Consider the following 18,749-nt stretch of genomic DNA (forward strand, 5'->3'; position numbering starts at 1 on the left):
TATTTCCCGGGTGCTGAGCATGTAAATGTAAGGGAAGTTATTTGACAAACGGTCCAAATTACTACCGGTATTTATCAATTTTACAAAAATACACTTACTACGGCATTTTTCCAGTCTTTTGATTATCAAATAACCTTAAGACAGCAACCCCACCGTTTGTGATATATGTCTAAGAATTTTTTCTTATTCGGTGTTTTGGTCAGTGTAATGGGATTCCTTCTTGCTTTCTTTCGTAACACAAATTGTTTTTGGGAGTTTTAGAAGTGTTTTATCACGATGTATTTCTATAGCTCAATTTTACAGGTGAACCATGCGATCTACCAAATCGCCTGCGCTAGGCTACCTTGAAACCCTCTCGCTTCTTTTCTCCTGCGGATTCTGTTTTTCAACTTCAACGAGGGCTTGTTTGCTGAGAATTTAAGGAATTCGCCGGCATTTCTCTTTTCTCTTTCGTTTCAATTTTTGGAGTACTTATATATCCGATGCAATGTTCCCAGGTCAAGCCGAGGCCCTATTTTTTCATTTTACTTCTTGAGCCCTCACGGTATTCGGAATGGATTTCACTCTCCTCGGAAAAATTGGAAGCCAGGTACAAACGCGCTTTAATGCATTATTGGCATGGCAGCGAACGGCAAGGCAATTCATCAAGCAACGCCCCTCCATACCAGCCCTGCCGAAGCAGTCTCAGTAGGTACTACTGCCTGATTGCAGAGGTACAATATACACGCGCTATGACCACTAAAGTTGAAGGCTGTCGTGGTTCAAGGCGGCTACACTAATAAGCTCTGTTTTTTTGGCACTGATTGTTGCCAATATAAGCACTAATCATAAACAGGTACGTGGGCCCTCGCGTTCACACGCATAGATCTTGTGAATTTAAACATGAAAAAAAGAAAACTGAAACAAAGCCTATAACCTGTTCTTAGGCATCCTAGATAGTGGCTGGCTGTTGCGTTGAATCTCAAAAAAAACAAAAAACAAAAAACAGGAACTGCAGGCCCACGTCACCAGAGCCCTCAGCGAGTATATAAATCGGGGCGGCTGAATTGTCCCTGCCATCCCGCGCCCATAATATTTATATTTCCCGGCGTATTTCATAATCCTTGCTAGAAACGTTTTGCGTCTTAAGAAGGTAGCTCACGGTCAAGAAAACTCCCGACGTTAATTTATTTCGCACGTACATGCCCCTTCCTTTGTTTTGTTTTTTCAAGCAAAGGTTTTTTTCGTTTCATTTGTGTCGTGGAAGCCCGTGATAGTTTTGTCAAAAATCCAGAAATCAAGAAAAAAACGCTTTCCGTGTTCGGAATCGAACGGGAATTTCTTGCATTATGAAGCTCATGGTTATCCGACTGTGACATTCAGTAAGAGTATTTTCATGGAATTGACCGACAAAATATACCCTTTAACTACTCAGGCAAATTTGCACGCTGCCATTCTAGCACATCGAATGTTGCTAAATTCTGTATGTGTGTGAGGGGACAGTTTTGTTACCCCTTTGCTTTGTGGGTGTTTTTCGTTATGTGCAAGCTCACGATGGTCTGTAAGAGTACGAACTGTTACAACAGCGAAATGCGTTCTGCAGTGAAAGGATAACACTGTAGTTATAACAAATGTTGATATACTCCGTTTTCTTTTTGTCTGTGTGTGCTAGTCTTTTTTCTCTCTTCTTTGTTTCTTTTCGTTCCTTCTTCGCCTTTGTTCTCGCCATTCAGTTTTTACCGCTATCAATGAGTGCTTCTGTCCGTTGGGATGTCCGCTGCTGCCGGACGCCGCCGCACAAGCCCGCCTGTTGGCTTTGAGGGACCCATTTTCCCTTACTGTGTAGTATGTACACCGTGACGATAAAAATCATATTCTCATTACATGCAAAGCGTTGGAGGTTATCCTTGCGCTGCTTCGTTGCCAGAGACGCTGAAGTTGCTAGGCCGCACTGCCCACCGAGAAATGAGCGGCTAATTCAAAATGGGTGCGCTGCTGACTCATCTCCTTGTTTAGTTTAGCCCAACGCCGTTGGCATGGACGCCGCAGCGGATAGGCCACGCTGAATGTGAGGAGATGAGTGGCTGAATTGAAAATTGTCGAGAACTATAGTGTCGCCGCAGATACGCCAGCGGCAATGAGCAGGTATGTGATTAGGGGAATCTTCACGTGATAAAGGGTGATTGTTTATCATGTGTGTGTGTATGTGTGTGTGGTATGTTTTTCATTTGTGATCGGGTCAAGCTCAGCCAGTGGGTAGGGTGGGGATTGGTTTGTATTGGGTAAGGGTTCGGGTCGGGGTTGATTGGTTATGGGTTTGGGTTGATCGGGCACAAGTCTTGGTTATGGTTAAGGGTTTGTTCGGGGTTGTGAGTTTTGGTTTGGCATAGACTGACTGGTGGCAATCTTCGTGCGCTGCCCTGTTCTTTTTAGAGGATGAGTTGCTGAGTACAACCTCCCACAATGCAGAGCTTAACCATTGAAGATTGCTGAGCTCTCAAAAAAGTAGCACGGGAAAGTTAATTTGACGGTAACGTTTGTTAAGATTTATTGTGTTAAACGTTGTCTGGGTTAGTGATCAACTCCTACATTTTTTTCTGTAGTTACGAAGCTCTGATGTACCGATATAAACCAACTTGCTTTTATGGTTTCCTTTCACTTCATTTATTGTCGCCTTAAGATGCAGTAGGCGTAAATAAAAGTCTTTTAAACGCTATAGCGAAACATTTCAGCGAGGGAGCGGAAAATAGCTGTTGCGAGCTAAAACCTTCAAATTAATCGCAAAATATGACTAGTATGCACATTCATAACGCCTCAGCGTGTATGGAGCTATGACAAAGTAGATTCCAAACTTTATGCACTAAAAACGCAATCAAACTAGCGAACACAGCCAAAAATCAGAGCGCTTCTCGGTGTGAACTAAGAAGCACCACTGAAAATATCTCCAGGAAATCAAAGAATTGTGCAATCATGCGTAGCACTCTTACGATACTTGTCTTTAAAGTAAGTGTTTTGGTCATCAGTTGCCAAGTACGCTAGATGGTGTTATTTTGTACTTTATTTTTTTCTTTGCGCCAAAAATGAACTTTTGCACAATCATAGCGAATAAACGCGTAAACTACTTCCCCTGTTAGGCATTTTTGTGCCAATGAAATACATTACACAGTTAGTGCGTTTTTGAGATTTTTATTCGTGTTTCGCTTGTTTTTCTGAGAAGTTTTGTTTGCGTCTTTGTTTATGGACACAGTCTCCCAGTTGGATAATTTGATTCTGGAAGTTTAAAGTTGCAATATTTTTAGATTCTTTTTTCTTGTGCGTTTTTAGTTTCTTAAAATTCCCCTCGACCATTTATGTAAGTTTTTGTATAATAATGATCAAGTGCGCTCACGTTATCACTTTTGCATTTTTGTGAAAATGGAGGGCGTTACACGGTTGGGACATAGATGGTACTCAGCAGATGACGCTACACGGTAGCATTCTTAATTTCCTTTACATTATTCCTTGCCGGGCGAAATGAAGCGTGGAGTTCTCAATTCCAGTTTCCACAAAGAATGAGTTTCCTGCCGCTGTCACTATAAATAAAATTATTTATTTAATGGGAAACAAGATAGTAAGCCGGTCGCATCAAATATTTTAAGAAAGTTATGGCACCTCACTCAACGAATACCCGTCTGGTTGTATTATTAACGACACAAAAACACTGAACAGTACAGCGGCTGAACTCAAGCTAAAGAAAAAAAAATAAACTTATTACAAAAGATTCATAGATAAAAAAAAGTTTGCCAAAAGCTATACTACAAAGCCTAGACACTTCGAAGCTGTAATTAATTTTATTTTCTTATAGGTACAGGTATGTCATCCTGTGCACACGTTACGCTGATAAGGTGGTCTTCAAGTGTGTGTGAAACAATTAAAGCGGTAATTCGGGCTCTATACGAACATTTCAGTATGCCTTCGCCCTGCAGTCGACCTGAGTAGGCGGTCGAGTAGGCTATAGAGTAGGTATAGGTACAGGTAGGCTCATCCTCACTTCTTTCTGTCATGTGATAAGAGGGGGAGAATGTCCGCGTAGTACACCCCTCTTCCTCCGGTAACGGCATAACGAGGCAAAAGGGCGGGTGGTGTGGATGATAGTTTACGCTGTGAATTTAAGGTTTTCATGGGTGTTGCTCTGAAAGCGCGCACTTTGATAAAGTTAGTGGGAGGGTAATATACAAGAAACAAGTGGGCATGCATATCTTGCCTTTGTTGGGCGCCTTTGATCCAGGTTTTCTTGTCCAGCAGAAACGTAATGACAGTAAGATTGACGAGAAGCAGTCCAAAAATGAGCAGGCAGAGGCGAAACCCGAAGAGCTGGGTGGTGTACTCGAGCAAGTAGGGGAACACGATAGCCGAGGCGGCTGCGCCAGCGTACATGATGCCATGGGCTGTACCGCGGTATTTGCAGGAGTGCTGGCTCAGGTAGACTTGCAGCGCTCCAAACACCAATCCAATACCCAGACCTGGAAAAGACAAACTGCCGAATGTTGCTGCTTTTGGAACAGCACAATACGTTTTTTCTTCGTAATAAAATTCTGTTAACATTACATCACATCTACAGAAGAACTTCTTCATTTAGGGCTGGAGTAGCGTGCTTGTTAAAAACGCAGTTAGCATTTGCCTTCTGACGCAAATGCATAATGAATGCATAAGAATGCATGAGAATGCATAAGAATGCAACTAAATGTCCTATAACAAGCATGCGGGAGACTGCCGAAGGTGAGCATATACCGAATATTTGTTTTATAAAGTTTAGTATCTTACACCTCGCCCCGGTACCGAGTAGACCTGCGACCGAAAAGCTTGATGGTGTCCGTATTAAAATATTTTATGAGCACACACTTTCTATGTGGTTATCAGCACCAACTTGGGTAATTTGGAAGTAACACGCTATAGGCAGGAACTGTCTTTGAGCAGTCGAAAATTTAATGTAAATATTGGTCATCGTTTGCATCGCGCCGTAGAAAGAAAAACTAAATGTACTTTGTGCGGACGCTGAGTCGAACTAAAACTGAAATTTACTTTTAACAAAATTGCAAACATTAAATTGTTCGAGGTTCCATATCCTGGTTTTAAGTGCAATGCACTTCTTAAGCGACCCTGAACCTGCGTCCACCGGCGATGTCCGCGCACGTGGAGATGGGCGCGCGCAGCCTGGCCGCTGACATAGCACATACCCACGTGGGGGATTGGCCAGGAATCTCCTCGTCTTCCTTGGCAACGGGGGGAGATGGGCGCGCGCTTCCTGGCCGCTGACATCCCTTACAAAAATGGTTATTGAGATTGAATTGAAAGTCAATTGACTTTACTCAGTACATTGTGTTGACAGTCAATTGACTTTGAATAGAAATTTTGTATTGAGTTCTCGTTGAAAATTGGCCGCCGCGTTTCAATTGAAACTCAACGCTGAGTTTCAATTGAAAGTCTATTGACTATAGTCAAGATGTCTGTTGATTTTCAATTGACTTTCTGTTGAGTCTCAATACACTTTTCCTGTTGAGTTCCTGTTGTGACGTGTCAATTGAAAGTCTATTGAGAAAAGTCTGTTGAGTTCCAGTTGAGTCTGTGTTGACTCTCTATTCATTCTCCTGTTGAGTTCCTGTTGAGAAATGTCAAATGAAAACCTACTGAGCATATTCAAGACAGCCCGTTTGATTTCCTGTTAGTTTTTTGTCAAGTTATTTCAACAATTGCATAGTAAAGTTCAGTTAACTGTACTAAATATATACTAAGTCTGCTTCAATATTGCAAAAACATTCTAAAAACTGTCGTCAAGGTGTCCAATGAGCAGGCGAAATAGTGAGGTGTTGCATGGCAAAGCTTGCTTTATTGCTCACGAAAGCATCACGGGAGGGCTGGAGCCTCGCAGGGTCCACTTGCCTACTTGACTGTGTAGCCTGCAAAATACAAGAAACAGACTTGTTTGTTTGCACCAGTCAAGTACGAAATGATGATTGCATCCCTTCTCATTAAGCATGCTGGTTTAAGTACCTGGCTATTTTAAAAGTTACCTGGCTTGTATGTTTGGAAAGCAGGGAGATAGCAGTTCAACAAATGTATAAGCTTTCCTCAGATTTTAATGCCGTAGGCCAAGCTAGCCGCATCAATTAATTCTACAATTGGTAGGGAGTGGAATGCCTTTAGTTGAATGCCTTCCGCACGAAGGCGCCTGAAATCTACAGGAACGACTATGTTTCAAGGCGGCAGGGAGCCAAAAAATCACCCGCATGGGTCCGTAATCGTGTCTTCCACATCTTTCAGGCCCAAAAGAAATCCAAATAGGCCTATAAAGACTGGTAGAGCCACTACCTGACAGGAGAAACCCCAAACCTGTGCAAAAGCATACCTGTCAACCTCTGGATTTTGTTTTTTGAAATTTTAATGCTTGAAATCTCGTAAAACAAAATTAGAAAATTGTCAACTTGCATGAACTTGTTTACAAAACAAGCCTTGATTAAAAAAAACTAGGATCAGATGGTACTGTAATCTAAAGTTACTACATCAGGCAATCATCGCAAATGGCTTTATGAATGGATGAGCACATAATACTTTGTGCTTACCGACTAGTGGAAAAAAATACATGAACCGTGATGGAAAAAAAACGTGGCAAAAAGAACGTGACAGGAAAAATACATAACTTGAATTTCGCAGTCTTTTACACTCTTGTAACGCTGAAGTATGGTGTGTGCCTTGCAGTACGTTTACGAAACAAGTAGCACTAAGCAGCAGCTTAAAGGGATCATATGAGACATGGGTATATCCACATTTTTGCCTTCATCATAACAATGCCAGAGGGGTATACCAGTATAACAAGGCCGTCTAATGCCAGTTTACACACAAGGAGAACACGAAACAGTTTTGTTTGGTGAGGGGAAAAACATCAGTTTCTGTAAATGAGAAATAATTTAAAAGCTTGTATCCCTTTGCTTGGCGAGATTTTCTATACACTAGCAGCACTAAAACAGTATAGTGATACCATGCCGACCAATCATTTGGGTAATTCCTAGAGGCTGAACATCTGTCAAAACAGATTGACTAAGCCCTCGCGCAATGCCGGTGTAGCATCAGTCAGTGGCACGTCTGATGCCACATTCAGCCAAAATGTTATTCAGTGATTTTGCTATTACTCACACCACATTCAGCCCAACTTATTCAAAACTGCTCCGAGAAAGGCAGTCAGCAGGTTGTGATTAGAAGCAATGGCAAATTTCAATTTACGCTAGCAAGTCGAGCAAGTGCTTAAGTCAAAACTGGTATTCATCAGTTTGAAAGTTTGACGCCTGTGCATGTTCTAGCGCAAGCTGCCTAGCACCTGTGACAAAAATTGGCAAATGAGAAATTCACGGAAAGATACATGGAGAGAATTGGCACTTAGTGGTAAAAGACTAATATATGACAACAGTGTGCAGTCTGTTTCCAACTACTACTAACGCAGCAGGTTTTTTTCTGCATTGGTTTTAAAGCCAAAGTGTCTGCTTGCCTTTAGGGTGCCGAAGTAACACATCAGACTTGTGTAAAGATGTTTTGGGTTTAAACCCTACCTTCTGCGGATACATAGTCTCTATTTTCCAAAGCAATCAATGAATTTGTTATATTCTTGGGCATTATTTTTTTAGCTGGGATGAAATACGGTTTAGGCCACATTTGTCACTGCTCTGCACTCAGGGAACGCTCTTTCTCCAAGCAATCGTTCAAATTAATACGCAAATATATTGCTGGCTGCCAGCACTTTAGCTTGCAAGTATATTTTACCGCCATGTCTCCTAACTGGTTGAACACACTATCCTGTTTGTGACTGGTAGATCTGCCTCTCAGCCTAGCGCTGTCAGGTGTGCTTGCATGGCACAGTATTCGTGCGTTTGTTATTGATCCGACAGGCACTTGTTCGATTCAACCTCTTTCATTTTTTTTTTTTCATTTTCGTTAACTTCGTTCGTCAAACATTTTATTTATCTTCATCATGGTGTTCTTTCTTTTTTTATGACACTTCGTACTAGGTAATTCATGGCTGCTGCTCCGTTCTGTAGCGGCACTGCATCTGGGATTTTATTCATTCGTCAATTGCCTTCAAAGGTTTTGTTAGATCTTTAGCTTAAGATACATACAAATATAGAACACGCGAAAGCAATACAGCAGCGCGGAAGACAATAAAACACTGATTGATGTCAAAATGTTGTGTGCCGGTACAATAGCCTCCCCCTTCAATTTGTTACACTTACGTACAGTATTTTTGCAAGGCTGAAGTGAAATCATACCCTTTAGGTCGATCTGGAGACGGCGGGAATAAAAACACTGTTCATATACCGACAAATAACCAAGTCGTGAGTATCGCCATTCAGGAAGGTCTGCACAACATTTGTCATGATGAAATGTACAGTGTGCGTCAGGCTTGTCTAGGGCAAGCGAGCGCACGGCTCCGGAGCGTGCTGGCGACATCTGCTGATAACTGCTGGGTTAGAGATAGCTTGCCATTGCGCGTGCGCGGATCTCGGACAGGGTCGGGCCGGTCGTCATTTCGCATGGGCCACTGTTATTTGCAGACGCCACCACCCACGAGGGGCACTGGTCTTCCCCAGTGCCAGCCATGAGCGGTGACAGGCCAGATAGACGCGCCGTTTGACGCGTTTATCGCAGGCAGTTACGTAATCGCATAAAGCAACGAGCGCCAATCTTCTGCATCTCAAGCGCACCAAACGGAAAGCACGCAACAAGAATTCACTGCAGGGATTTCGGTCGAACCTGTTGTGCGATTACGTAAGTCCCTGGGGTGATAATGCACCGCGTCAAATAACGCACTGATCTCCGGCGTCACCGCTCACGGCTGGCACGAAGAAAAGAAGCACCCGTTGCGGGTGGTGGTGTCTCCAAATTTTAGAGGCCAAAGCTGAACGACGACCGGCCAGGGCCTGTCCGAGATCCACGCACGCGCAATGGCAAGCTATCTCTAACCCAGCAGCTATCAGCAGATGTCGCCAGCATGCTCCGAAGTCGCGTGCTCGCTTGCCCTTGACAAGCCTGACGCGCACTGCACAGGAGCGCTCGGAAAGAATGAACTTACCTTATAACAACGTCGCTCCCAGCGGGGCTCCCAGCGTGGTGAAATTGACGGATTCCAAAGCGTGGCTAACAGGGATGGTAACACCTCACTTCGCAAGCTTCTTCACCGTACGATCACAGCGCACAAACACAACACGACACACAAAGGATGTTCACCGGCGGTAGAAGAGCGCATACGATGGCTTTTCCTTCAATAAATTCGATGTATCGCCAGCTGCACTGCAATGTCTGACCTTCGATGCTGGTTGAAAAGATTCGCACACGGCACATAAATCGCCAACAACACGAGGAAAGCTATAAATTTGCACAGAACAGCGAGAACGACCGCACGACCGCACCACGCCGGACCCCGCACATCCGGGATTGCGACCAAGCGACATTGGCTTGGTTTCAAGTCGGTTTGCGATGGCTATGCCACAGCTACGCATTCTTGTGAAAACTGAGCGTGAAAACATTGACACGAGATATCAAAAAAACCTACGGCGGCTTGTGAGTCCTATGTTAATATTTACAATAATCTTTTATAGAATTATTACCAACCCCTCTAGCAGCAGTAATAATATTATATTGCAGATAACCGAACTCCGCCGAGGTCGCAATGTTGGCTGTCAGCGCCACTGGCGGCAGTGGCAACGCCGCGTACTAGACATTCGTGACAGCGCGGTCACTTCAGCTTAGCGTGGGAGGGTGCCAGAGGAACCAAAAGAACTGGTTATCGCCGGGTGTGGAGGTGGATGGCACGTCTTTTGTGTCCGGGCGCCCGCTTCGGCGAACTGCAGCAGGAGAGAGGAAGGAAGAATTCTGGAAAGTCCAATCTTTGACAACAGCTTCAAAGTTCTTGATCTGCTTGCGGGCGCAAGATATTTGCTAGGCGCTTGTGTTTGAGAAACGTAGTCCGCGGACGTGTTGACATCGTTAGCGAGAGAGCGGTTCGGAGTGTAACAAGCGGCACGCCAGCCCACTAATTTGTTCGGTTTCTCTTTTTTTTTTTTGTAGTGGCGTGAAGCAGTGTCAGGCTCGTTCTTTCTTTTTGTGACCCTGTGCAGTAAAGATGAGTTGTTAATCAGCGCTTCAGTTTGTCTTTCTTCATTGTTTTCTTCGTTTGTTCGTTCGTTCAGTTCGTGTGAGCGGCGGCGCCTTGGACTGGCGTACGGAGTTCTTTTGCAGTGAAAGAACTGTTTTCACCTGTTTTAATAGAGCGTAGATGCGCGTTTGCTCCTTGTGGAATTCTCTGCATTCCACATTGCTGTTCTACTGTTGTTATCATAGACAGTTCACGGTATCCTCAAGGAAAGTTATGTATGACGGGGAATAGAACTCGCGTCCTTGGGCTCAGACCACGGCAGGGTGCGCGAGTGATAACTGGAGTAATGAAGTTCACGAGTGAACGACGATGAGACCAAGCCTGCGTTCGCTTGTTTTAAAAGTTCGCTGTGTACAAAAATTTAATTGTTCTTTTTTCGAAGTTTAGGGATTTACACCAAAGTTTTGCTGTTTTTTTTCTGAGTATTTATAGGCACAATTTCGTCACTGGAATATTCTTGTGTTTGGGTTTGTGAGATAAGTATTCATTTCTGCAAAACAGCGCTGTTAGTATCGTGCCTCCACAGAAAAACACTGAATCATCGCACTAGGATGCGATGTCACATATGCCTTTTGTAGATGTAGCAGATTGAATCGCGTTTTAAATGTACCTCCTCCCCACCTACCTTCCCGGAACACAAGGTATCACAGCATTGTATGTGTGAAAAGAGGCAGGGGGAGTGACGACTTTTTTTTGTCCCCAGAACTGGGACCCGAGATGTGTAGCCTACCCCCCCTCCCCCCCCCCCCCCCCCTGCCTTTCCGTTTTTTCCCGGCGAGATATGCATGCTTCATGATTCCGCTCCAACTTTCCCGGAAGACTGCCTTCGAATATGTCCACTGCCGCTAAAGCGGAAGCTTAGCAGCAGTAGTGGAGATTGCTCACTCATTATGTCAATGCGTGCTAAGTTATAAAGAAGAAAATGCGCTGCTATAGCAAGGAAACGATTCCGCGGGAGTCACGTGCCAGAAGAGATGAGTCACTAGAGTTTTGTCAATGTTTATTTCCATTGTTTTGTGCAAAGCATGTTGCGGCAGTATTTGAGGAAATGCAGTCAAAAATTGTCCAATATAATTGATTTCCCCACTTAGCAGGTATAATTATTATTTGGGCGAAGATGCTGCCAGGCGTTGCGCTGCTGAGCACGAGGTCGCGGGTTCGATTTCCGACCGCGGCGGCCGCTTTTCTGATGGAGGCGAAAAGCAAAAACGCCCGTGTGTGCGAGATTTCGGCGCACGTTAGAGATCCCCAGGTGGTCAAAATTAATCCGGAGCCCTCCACTACGGCGCGCCTCATCGTCTGCGTTGCGTCGGCGCGTTAAACCCTACAATCAATCAATCAATCGAAGATGCTGCTGGTAAAGGCTACTGGCCTAAGGAGTTTTATCAGCTTTGAAAATTAAGCTCGAACCATAAAACATGGACAAAAAAGAATGACACTGGTATATATTTAAACAACGTAGCACCAACTAGCTCGACTCTCAATTTTACTTGATTTTTGTCAGTAGAAACTCTATTGAGTTTCAATTAAACGAAGTCATTTGATATTCTGTTGAGTTTTGTCCATTGAAACCTTGTTGACTTTTTATTGACTGCACTCAATAGAAATGTCAATGTATAATAAAAAAACATAAAAGTAACCTAGTAGTCTTAATTCAGCAGACACAGTGGGCAGCGCTGAAAAAAATAGCCCTTCAAAGTGTATGTTTCAGCCTGATGAGTTTTGTCAATTGGTTCTCCAAAGAGTTTCAATAGACTGGTGTCAATTGCTTTTGTATTGCGTTTTCTCAATACAAATCCTTTTGAGTTTCTACTGACACATCTCAATAGCCAATTGAGTTTGAATTAAGTTTCTGTTGATTCAATTAAAACTCAACAGGAAAAGAATTGAAACTCAAAATCCATTTTTGTAAGGGATGGCACATACCCACGTGGGGGATTGGCCAAGAATCGGGCGTGAGAAGGGCTAATGCACCTGCTTAAAGGAGTACTGACACGAAATTTCAAAGCTGAGATCCGCTATAGCAATCAAGTACAACGACAACACAAATAGGTGTCTGTGAATAAATGCATCTTTCTTTCTTTGTAGTTGTGTGTGTGTGTGTGATCTCTCTTTCGCGAACATTACCGAACCGCGCAAATTCAACTCGTGCATTCGCACTTCCACATTCTTCCCCTCGGGGAAATGCGGGGAATTTTTCCCACTGCGGTGGCACATATGGCTAAGGCGTTGTGCGGCTGTGCCTAAGGACACGGGTTTGATTCCGGCCAACGTGACTACATTTCTAACGGAGCCGAGAAGGGAGAACGACCGTGTGTCAACATTTCGGAGCACTGTAAAGATCCCCGAATGTTTGAAATTAATCCGGAGCCCTTCACAACGGCGAATCTGATAGCCCAGGTGCAGTTTCACTGCTTTAAATTCCGCAATAAAGAAATCGTTATTCGGCTTTCAAAATATATATACCTAATTAAGGGTTCGAAAAATATGGCTACATGTTGCCCTAAAGGTAGAAATTAAAAACAATTACAAACAAAAATATATTAACACGTAATTGTGACAGAGTAGTGTAATTAAACCTCAACTTCATCATCAACTAATGGAAGTTCATGCGTACGATTTACTGCGTTTATGTGTACATTGTGATCCCTTTGTGAATTTGAGACCTATGCTTTGTATAATACATAAGAAGTGTAGTAGTGACTGTGTTTTGTGCTATTTCTCTATTACGATTGTGCTATCATGTTTAAATTTGTGAACAGTCGTGTTGTTATGTACGCTGTAAATCGGGTGGCTGAGGCCTCTGTCAGCCCACGTTCGCCTTTAGACTCAGCCGCCCCTTGGTTTTTGCCAACAAAATCAAATCCAACATGCACCATCTTGACCCAGTTGTGTGTTTCGAGTGGGTGGCGGGTATAAAGAGTTGCACAAATCGTGACAATGGGGGGTACCTACCATGAGTGACTCCAAGCGTGAGAGACATCCAGACGACATCTGAAGTCAGGGATGCGGTCATGACTCCAAACCAAGCCAAGACGCTGCCGATTTTCATAACCGTGAGTGTGTTGATGCGCTCAAAGTACACCGCCATCAGAAGACCTGGAAGGAGAAATAATATCATTAAAAGAGCGTGTAACAATCGAAATTCTTAGTAAATATCATTACCCAAGTAGAGACGCGAGTCAGATTTTTGCCTTGGTTTCTGCTCTTCGCCATCTCTTAATATGCGTCGACATTCTTCAAAGCAGTACTAAATGCAAAGCCAGGAAGCTGACTGATTTGTCAATTCAATTTGAATTGAGGTTGTGGTGCCAAACAGCGGGCCAGTTTTTCCCAGCAACCTACATATGGAAGCCAGCCACCGCTTGGACTGCACTCTACGCGAGTAATCACTAGATTTGTACTCGCAGTTTAGCCCAAGCGGCGAAGAATCCCTCCACAACAGGGCCTTTCGGATACAGGTATGGTGACGGAGACAAATCCAGTCGCCCTATTTGATTAGATACAAAATGTACACTGATCGGTTATTTTCAGGGTCATTTCCACGTTGCTGATGTCGGAAAATTTGCTGATGCATCACTCAGAACTGTCCTACCATGGCCGGAAACATGGTTTTTCATGGCATTTGATGCAACGTGAAGCCCAAAACAGCGGTTGCACGCCTTAGTAATTATTATCCAAGCTATTTTTTTAAACCAGAAAATATTCACCAGTGCAAGCACCTGTCATTTGTGCATATGCGTGTATTGGCTTGGGCGGATGCCTTCCAAATATACTAGTAATATCCATTCGTGACCCATTCACCATGCGAATACCTGCCTCGTGTGTGGAGCAGGAAGCCTTTAGATGTTGGCGTCATGTCTTGATGCGGCCGTTTAGCTGCGCAAGTAAGTATCGCAAATTAGGAGTGGGTACTTCATTTTGACAAGGTTCTGGCGTGTAACATTGTTGTACTCTGCTTTCCTCGTTATCCTTGTAGCAAGGTGTTTGATGCTGCCCCTATTTGCCACAACAGAACAGTTGCACTTTCTTGTTCTCGTGACAAAAAAGCACCTAATTTTCACGTTGTAGTATGTTTCACTGGTTCTGATTCAGGAATGCACGCAGCTCTCTGCGTATTTCAATTGAGGTTTCTCGCTTTCACGAGGTCCGCGCATCGTAGTGCTTAACTCTTCTTTCCGTACACCACAACTTCAGCTGTTGGTGGTTTCGAGAGAATTCTTGTATGCATTCGTGCCGGTGGATAAGGATGCGTAAATTTCTGCTTCAGAACCTCACATTTTCCGTACATCCACGGGGCGGATCGTTCTAGGTTCGCGTCTTGGCTGAAACACCTCATTTTGCGAACATAAAATATGCGCTGCTTGCGCTGGAGTGGTTTACATGGACGGTGGGTTCGTATGGTCGATAACAAATTGTAGGCGTGCGTAGTGTTGCTGTAATTGTGCGAGCCTATTTTTCTGTTCCCGTTGTAGATCTCATAACAGCACGAAAAGTGAACGAGAACTTGGAAGATCAACCGGAAAGCACGGACAACGCCTGCCCTATCAGGACTGTCCTGTTTATATTGTAGTGCGTGCGTAGTTTGCTGCAGTCGCTTCCTGAGAAGGTTTTGGAGGGTAATATCTGCGCATTCACCGAGATTGTCCTGCTCATGCACCGATCTGCAGCCTGCAGGCTAGAGGGGAAGGTACAGAGACGGGCAGCTGGTACGACATTACCGGCATTGCTCTCGCTTTGCTGACTGGCAGGTGCCGTTCACTGTCTAGGTGATCTGATAGCGCAGTTCCGCAGCAAGCTGTGCTCGCGTGCATTGCTCCCCGTTAAAATTCGCGTACACGTGTCTGCAAACCAACAGCGACCTCCCACATGTTTTTGTTATGACTGAGGAGCATCCTGCCTCCATCCTTTGGGTCGAGCCTAAAGGGTCATGTGCTACGAACTTGCAGTACAACCTGGAGGTGCCGGTTTTGCTCAACTGCCCAGTTTCACTCCTACAGACCTTTGGAGACCCAAAATTTGCAACAAACAACATCCCTTTTGTAAACCTTCTACTATTCCCGACCTGTTGCTACAAGTTGCGAAAAAACATGTACTTGGACCTGGTGATTGAATTGAGACTACAAACAAAGGGCTAGGTTCCGTCTTCTGTTTTGCTGTGTCGTTACCTTCGCGTGCTGTATGCTACACAATAACATATATCGGACTATTATAACAAGCCCCAATAGCACTTCTTTCTTTAAACCACTCGTATTCTAACAGAAAACCCTGCGTTACATAGTCAGCCTAACGCCACGATTGGCGTCGAAGGGAGAAGAAAACATGAGTTCTTCCTTTGTGGCTCTTTTAGAGCCAGCCGACGTTATACGGCATGGGCGAAGGTGATGTCGCTAAAATTCGCACATTTTAGTTTCCGCGCAGTGTAAGTTGAACAGAACACACGCAAAGGTCGATCAGAAGTACAATTAGTAGGGCGTATCTACACCAGGTTTCACGGTCAAGCACGTTCACAGCTACGTACATTGTGTATCTGTAATCGTGTATATGTGGGCAGACAGGACGCCGGATAAGTATGCAGCTACGGAAGCTCTATATCCTAACAAAGGGCCAGCAGGTACCAGCTTACCGGCAAATTACCAGCTGTGTGGGCAGAGCTTGGCGCCACTTCATGTTTGTTTGATCACAAGAACGAAATGGCAAGGAAGCTTGACGAGGCTGCGACCAATTGCAAACACTCCCTGGTTTGCGCTAGTCAGCCTTCTGTCGCTATATAGGGAAACATTACATCTGGGGGTCGATTGAAATGTTTAGTACTAATCTGCAACGTTGATTGACGCCAGCTGAAAGTGCTTCAATTTTATTTTCTTCTTGCGGTTCCTCTATGAAGTTACAACCACCTCTATATATTCACATCGTTTTCCGAATACACCAAAGTTGAGAGTCAGCGTTTGTGCGTACCTTCACTTCGCTTTCCGGTCTCGTTTTGCGCGGCAATTTCTATAGCAGCTTCCATTCATGAGCGTGAGTGGCGTACAATGCTGTAGAAACATTCCGACCTGTCTCGTCAGCACATGTTAACTTTGAGAGAGTGCTACGCGTCGAAGAAGGGTTTTTGAATACGTAAGCCTGTTAATGCCAACTCAACAAGAAAACACGTTGGCCCAGCCATCACGTAAGTTGAATTCCTCTAAAAATATTATGTCGCAGATAAAGCGAGAAAATGAAATAAATGATATGGTTATCAATGTATTCTTCTAAAAGTCGGTTTGAATAGTGCGACCTCTGAATAAAACGCCCGATGTCTTAGAAACTGCGCAAACCACATGTTGTTCGCAAGCGACGTAAAACCCTCTGTCTATCTCGCCTCGCCACTGCAGCGCGTGGAGGCACAGGTTGCATCCGTTCGATGACAGCGAGCAGCTGCTCACTGAGCAGTATCACGGGGAAATTTACGTCATCAGCGCACCTGTCGTGCCAACCTGGTGCAGTTATAAACTCGTGCTTTTACCTCGTGCCTCTGGCCGAAGCAGCTCGCACATTCGCATCACTATCGCAATCGCTGTACTGTGCTTAAGAAGATCACTACAAATGTTTACGCATTCGTCGGAATTTCATGAATGATTCCTAGCCTGTACTTCTGTTCATTGTTCCAAACGTGGTTTGAAATAGACAAGTCCATCAGGTGCCATCCTAATACAGAATCATAGCGTAAATAAACCGTCAATAAACCTTCAAATGATAGCCCCGCACAGTCAGGAAAGTATGGGAACAAGCTAAAGACACATGATAAACCAAAATTTGTATTTCCCCTCAGACACGTAGCTAGGAGTGGTTTGGTTGCCCGATCCCTCTCCCTCACCCCCTACATTTGTTTTTTTCCAAACAGCGCGTAAGCGAGTGCTAGTGCTTCTTTTGGCAAAACACACCTTCCTATATGCCATAACCCCCCCTCCTACTTCGCGGAATAATTTGCTGGTTACGACACTGTTTCCGCTATTATATTGACAAAATACAGAAATCATATCAAAGAAATGCCAATGGTAGTATTTTATCTCCGCCTAGTTTTGATATCTGACATTTGCATAAAGGCATGACACCGACAAATTTAAAACGAAATTGACGTTTAGGAATCTGTACTGATCCCTTGTTCAAATTTGTGAACAAGCATGGTGAACATGGGATCCGTTGTTCACAATTGTGAACAAGCATTGTGAACAGTATTGTGGTCAAAGGATCCGGACGGATTCCAAAACGTCAATATTGTTGCGTCTTAGTAGATGGAGGTGCAGACAGCAAGATGGCAATGTACTATCGGCGTCAAATGAAACGCGAACGCGAAAATATGGACCTCAACACACGAATAGCGCGATTTCTTTCCATGGAAGCCAAAATGACGTGTAGCTCAGTTACGAAAACACAGTTGGCAAAGGTGGATTTCTAAACATACCAATAGCAAGCCATTGTATGAACTCTGAGAACAGTATTTTTCAATTTTGAACTTCTGGTTCATATTTTCGTGTTCGCGATTCCTTAGGCGCCGATAATACCTATGTATAAGGTGTAGCGCTACATCAAAGAGTACAGGCAGCACGGGTATTTCGACTGCGAGTATCCGCGAAGATAGCTGAATCAGTCTGGCACGCGAGCGCAGGGCCCACGCATTTACGCCGTCGTCTTCGAACTTTGCTGGCCAAGAAGCACGGCATTTATCCTTCTCTGGGGACTGTATACTGCATGTCGATCATACGCACCGCTAGCAGGTGGTCGCGGCTTGACCGATACCCAAGTGACGATATTGTTTTACATTTATCAGGGTCACGCCATTTTATTCAAGTGTCTTTAACTGACAAGGCGATATCCTGTCGAACTCTTGACGATATCAAAAACATTTACAGTGCCTTTTCGGTTGCATGCTGCCTCTGTACATCTTCTTGTTGGATTGCTGCAGTGTAAAGTGTTGTAACCTTGGTGGTTTAATGCGCTTTGTAATTGAAACCCCTCATAATAAAACGCCCACTGAGCTTTTAGGAATATGTATATGCTTTAAATATTAAGCTGTCCAACAACTTGTTTTTTTTTTCAAGAGTACGTGTTGTTTTCATGCACTGTTCGCTGCGCCTTGTCTCGGAACCCAAGCCTATGTCAAGCTACTGCAATGGCTTATAGCTAGGGAACCGACCTGTGTTTCTGGAAATAAAATTTGATTTGATATAATTTGATAAAAAAATTATTGTGTACAAAATATATTGTATCGCTTGACATATTAGGGCAGCATGTTTTCTAAGTTGTGTTTTCTCGCCTCATGCCGCCGCATTTTTTTCCATTGCGTGTTTCCTGTATGGTTTGTCCCCCTGAAGCACCGGCGCTTCTTCAATTTAGTGTTCTCTGTATAGTTTATAAGAATCATGCCAAACAGGCGCTGCAGTAAAATTATATTCTCTACTACCTTGAGGCTCGCTTCTTGTTTCTACATAGAACACGCATTCCTGAGGGTCGAATTGATCACGCAGAATAAAAAGGCGCAGTTATTTGTAATGTGAATGACTCTACGCTGAAAGAAAGAAATGCCTATAAGCCCCTATTTTCGGTT

At 44.0% G+C, this 18,749-nt stretch overlaps 1 protein-coding gene and 1 long non-coding RNA gene across 3 annotated transcripts in view; both read right to left on the bottom strand.

The window, feature by feature from the left end:
- LOC144146777 (monocarboxylate transporter 6-like) overlaps nt 1-18,749 on the bottom strand; it is a 60,663-nt gene that overhangs the window by 2,194 nt on the left and 39,720 nt on the right. For both annotated transcript variants that reach the window (XM_077678705.1, XM_077678706.1), the window contains exons 3-4: nt 13,115-13,258; nt 4,223-4,481 (exon numbers count right to left, since the gene is read on the bottom strand). In XM_077678705.1, coding sequence (XP_077534831.1) covers nt 4,223-4,481; nt 13,115-13,258 — 403 coding nt within the window. The remainder of the gene's footprint in view (nt 1-4,222; nt 4,482-13,114; nt 13,259-18,749) is intronic.
- LOC144146776 (uncharacterized) lies at nt 5,826-9,459 on the bottom strand. The gene is made up of 2 exons (XR_013317704.1): nt 9,077-9,459; nt 5,826-5,915 (listed from the first exon to the last, which is right to left on the bottom strand). It is a non-coding gene; the product is annotated as an uncharacterized LOC144146776 (long non-coding RNA).

This window comes from Haemaphysalis longicornis, unplaced genomic scaffold, assembly GCF_048455015.1.
Source record: "Haemaphysalis longicornis isolate Haplotype H1 unplaced genomic scaffold, Haemaphysalis longicornis Haplotype H1 scaffold_7, whole genome shotgun sequence".
Classification (NCBI taxonomy): domain Eukaryota; kingdom Metazoa; phylum Arthropoda; class Arachnida; order Ixodida; family Ixodidae; genus Haemaphysalis; species Haemaphysalis longicornis.